The 4,221-nt window shown below is 45.9% G+C and overlaps 1 protein-coding gene across 1 annotated transcript in view; it reads left to right on the top strand.

Moving 5' to 3' along the window:
- Window positions 1-4,221, top strand: part of Ccdc88c (coiled-coil domain containing 88C) — a 138,886-nt gene that overhangs the window by 3,525 nt on the left and 131,140 nt on the right. Inside the window, exons 2-3 of the mRNA XM_012515582.2 lie at window positions 810-823; window positions 2,807-2,813. Coding sequence (XP_012371036.2) covers window positions 810-823; window positions 2,807-2,813 — 21 coding nt within the window. The remainder of the gene's footprint in view (window positions 1-809; window positions 824-2,806; window positions 2,814-4,221) is intronic.

Below are 4,221 nucleotides of genomic sequence, written 5' to 3'. Positions count from 1 at the left end.
TATATAACATATAATATGTGTATGTATTCATATTGGAGTATTAGCCATAAAGAAGAATAAACTCCTGTCTTTTGCAGGAAAATAGATGGAACTGGAGGCCATCATGTTAAGTGAGATACACCAGACCTACCAAGTTACGTGTGCTCTGCCACGTGGAATCTTGGGTGGGGGAGCATGCAAGTAGAAGGGAGACTGCTAGAGAAGCAGAAGGCCATGAGGGGAGAGGGAAGGCTAAGGGGGCTAATGGAGGGTGCAAATGATCCCACTGTGTCCTGTGCCTGTAGCCAGTGCTCTACGTAGCTGATACGTACTAACAAAAGAAGAGGAAGGGACAGCAGTGTCCTTTCTCCTTGCCTATGTAAAGGGCACACCAGGGTGGGAAGACTGCCATCTGCAGGAGCTGCGTGCCTTCCCTGGAGTAACTAAGCTTCCAGCTTCTTGCCCCTGGCTTCAAACTGCTGCTTCAGGGCGCTGACGCCAGGGAAAGCCTTGCACGCTGCTCGGGTCATGCTGTGCAACTCCTGGGCCTGCTCCCCTGCCTCAGCCTCCACCCGCCCCTGCCGTCATCACAGCATAACCCAGCATAGCTGGAAACGGGACATCTTTCCATGAAGAATGTCCCTCAAAGCTGTATCTGTCAGGGTCCTTGTTAGATATGGGTAGTTAGCGACGAAGATTCTAAACGTGTCCCAGTTCCCTTCACACACCAGCTGGCCGCCTTGCGCACAGAGCCCAGACCAAGTGGGCCTCAGCACCTCACACCGATCCATGAAATAAAGCACAGAGACAGCAGGTCATAACCCTCTTAAAATGGCCCGCTGCTGTCAAGTGAGCCAAGGATCTGAGCTGTCCTGGAATGAGCGCCGAGGAGAGGCAGCTCTGTGATGACGTAATCGTGGCTGATACAAGCATGTAAGTCTCCACCAGGTCTTCTGAACTTGCTGGACACACTTGGACAGAATTTCAGCCACATATCACCAAAAGCAGAGCAGATCAGTGGCCATGTTCCCAGATACAGGCCAGAGAACCACCCTGATCTAGGACTTCTGGCCTCTAGACTGCTAGGAAATACATTTTTGTTGTTTAAGAGCCTCTATCTGTGGTATTTCCTATTGGAAAGCAAGAAGATAATCCTTGCTTTGCCTGAGAATCTAGTGGTCTCCCCTGAAGGAGCTGCCACACGAGACACCGATGATTTCTCTCAGGACCCACCTCATCATCCAGCTTTGCTTCTAACCCCTGAGCAGACACAAGTCCCAGCAGCCCCCTGAAGGTGAGACGCAAAGTGTGGCCTACAAGAAAGCGTGCTTCACCCCCACAGAATACAGCCATCTTCCCTTTTTCACAGGCAGTGCGTCCACGGCCACCAGCAGCTGCCGAACCCTATGCCTTAATGCCTTTTCCATTTTGATGAAGTGACAGTGACAGTTGTCACTGGGGTGGCAATGCCTGCAGTTTGCGATGGGACAGTAAAACTGGCATGATTTTTGTTTTTTCCCTTTTTTTTACAGATGGACAGAAGCAAACTCAGCCTGCCTTTTTTTTTTTTTAAATTAATTTGAAAACTACTTTTTAGTTGGGTTGGGGAGATGGCTCAGTAGGATAAGCGCTCGACCAGCAAACATAAGGATCTGAGTTCAATCCCCGGTTCCGCCAAAAAAAAAAAAGAGAGAGAGAGAGAAAACTACTTTTTCACTCAAAGCACTTACATCTTCTCTTGCAATACTCAGTGTCAGCGAGACTGCTCTTTCTCCCCAGGACCACTATCAGGTAAAATAAAGGTTACTTGAACACAAGCCCTGCCTGACAGCCAACCAGATATCCAAGACGTCTACTAAGTGTCTTTTTTTTTTTCTTTTTAAGTTTATTTATTTATTTATTTATTTTGTGTGTGTGTGTGTGTGTGTGTGTGTGTGGCCAGCTCAGCCCACCAGGGGGCGGGGCTGGCTGGCATGTGGTGCTGGGGGATTGAACCGTGGTTCCTGTGCTTTGCTAAGCTTGTTCTAAGTAGGTGCTTTAGACCACTGAGCCATCTCACCAGCCCTCTACTAAGTGTCTTAACAGTAGGGTCATGTGCACAGTTGTGGACACACTCAGCAGAAGGGCAACATGTTCTGGCTACAAGCAGAGCAATGCGAGATTTTACTGTGCTACTTAGAACATTAGGGAATTTAAACTTAGGAATTTTTTCTGGAATGTCCTGCATTTGGGAACACAGATAACTAAAACCACAGAAAGTAAACTTCTGTGTGTGCGTGTGTACGTGTTGGATCTGCTGTTTCTCTGGAGATCCCTAGTGTTGTTGCCAAGACCACCCACTAAGGAAACAGTCATTTAAAGAAGCAGTGAGTAAGGGGCTGGGGAGATGGCTCAGTGGAATATGCGCTTCCCTGGCAAGCGCAAGGGCCTGAGTTCAATCCCTGGTTCCGCCAAAAAAAAAAAAAAGAAGCGGTGAGTAAATAATATACAGTCACAAGAAAAAGAATGAAGGGCCAGGGTGATGGCTCAGTAGAATAAGTGTTTTCCTGGAAAGTGCAAGGGCCTGAGTTCAATTCCTGGTTCCACAAAAAAAAAGGAAAAAAAGAAAAAGAAAAAGAATGAAGTTGTCTTTATCTTAAATAGAAAATAATACCTCATGGATCAAAGATGTAAATGTGATAACTAAACCCACAAAGTTATTTTAAGAAAACATGGTTAAACCTTTATGATCTTGGGTTTGGCAATGGATTATTTGATATGACACAATTGACAACACAAGGGCTGGGGGTACCGCTCAGAGGTCGAGCGCTTGCGTGGCATGTGCAAGGCCCTGGGTTCAATCCCTACTACCACCCCACATCTCCCAAATAAATCAGAAAAAGAAGAGGAGATTGAACAAAAACAAGCTGAAGGAACAAAATAAAAAGCAGAAAATGGAAATTTAATAGAAATGTTTTTCTTAAGAAGAAATTAATAAAGCTAATAGACACCTAACCAAACTGACCATAGGAAAAAGAAGAGGAAAGAAATAACAAATAGCAAAAGAGAAAGGGACATCTGGGCTGGTGAGACAGCTCAGTGGTTTAAAGCATCTGCTTAGGCAAACTTGGGCAAGCGCAGGGACTGTGGTTCGATACCAGGCACCACATGCCATGCCAGCTCTGTCCCCAGGGAGGGCTGAGCTGGCACATCAATACAGTCCTGTAGATATTACAAAGACGTTACGGGACTAGTAGGAACAACTCTATAACCACATATTTGATAATTTAGAGGAAATTCCTTAAAAGATACAAACTAGAAAAACTTAATGAAGAAAAAAATAAATTGATGAGTTTTACTTATTGTGAACTGCGGATTGAACTCAGACCCTTGGGCTTGCCAGGGAAGTACTTACTCTACTAGGCCATCTCCCTGGCCCAGTCTTTATAGTGAAAATTTACCCAAAAGTGAAAAACTATAGGCCCAAATGTCTTTGCTAGCAAATTCTGCAAAATATTTAAGGAAAAAAATGATAATTCTACTAAACTCTTCTAGGATATGAGGAGGGACTGCACAAGACCTTAGGTTTGATGCCCGCCATGAATGGGAAAGGAAACCAGAGGGAACATTTCCCAACTTACTTTACAAGATCCGCATTAACTGATTTCCAAACCAAAGACATTACAAAAAGGAAAGCCTGGGCCAGCCAAATAGCTCAGCAGGTTAAAGTGCCTGGAAGCAGACACAGGGGCCCGAGGTTCACTCCCCAGGCCTGCTGTGCTGGCCCCGCCCCTGGGGCACACTGAGATGGCAACTGAGACTGGGCATGGTAGTGCACACCTGTGATCCCAGCTGTAAACAGGTGGACGACTATGAGTCTGATTTAGCAGTGAGACCCTGAACAGCCTATAGACCCTTCCCTGAAATACCAAAAAAAAAAAAAAAAAGGAAAGCCTATAGGGGCAGGGTGGTGCTCACCTGAAATTCTAGTACACTACGAGGTGGAGGCAGGAAGATCACTAAATTTGAGCCCAGCATGGATAAATCCTATCTAAAAATTTAAAAAAGCAACTGGGGATATAGCTCAGTATGAAGGCCCTGGGGTCAATCCTCAGTGGGCCATTGGGAGGAGGCAGAATAGTCCAATATCCCTCATGAAAACAGATGTGAGGGGCTGGTGAGATGGCTCAGTGGTCTAAAGCACCTACTTGGAACAAGCTTAGCAAAGCACAGGAACCGCGGTTCAATCCCCCAGCACCACAT

The sequence above is a fragment of the Octodon degus genome, unplaced genomic scaffold (genome assembly GCF_000260255.1).
Source record: "Octodon degus isolate 3935 unplaced genomic scaffold, OctDeg1.0 scaffold00070, whole genome shotgun sequence".
NCBI classification, from domain to species: Eukaryota; Metazoa; Chordata; class Mammalia; order Rodentia; family Octodontidae; genus Octodon; species Octodon degus.
The sequence above is the reverse complement of the archived record's forward strand: the minus strand, read 5'-3'. Positions and strand labels throughout refer to the sequence as shown.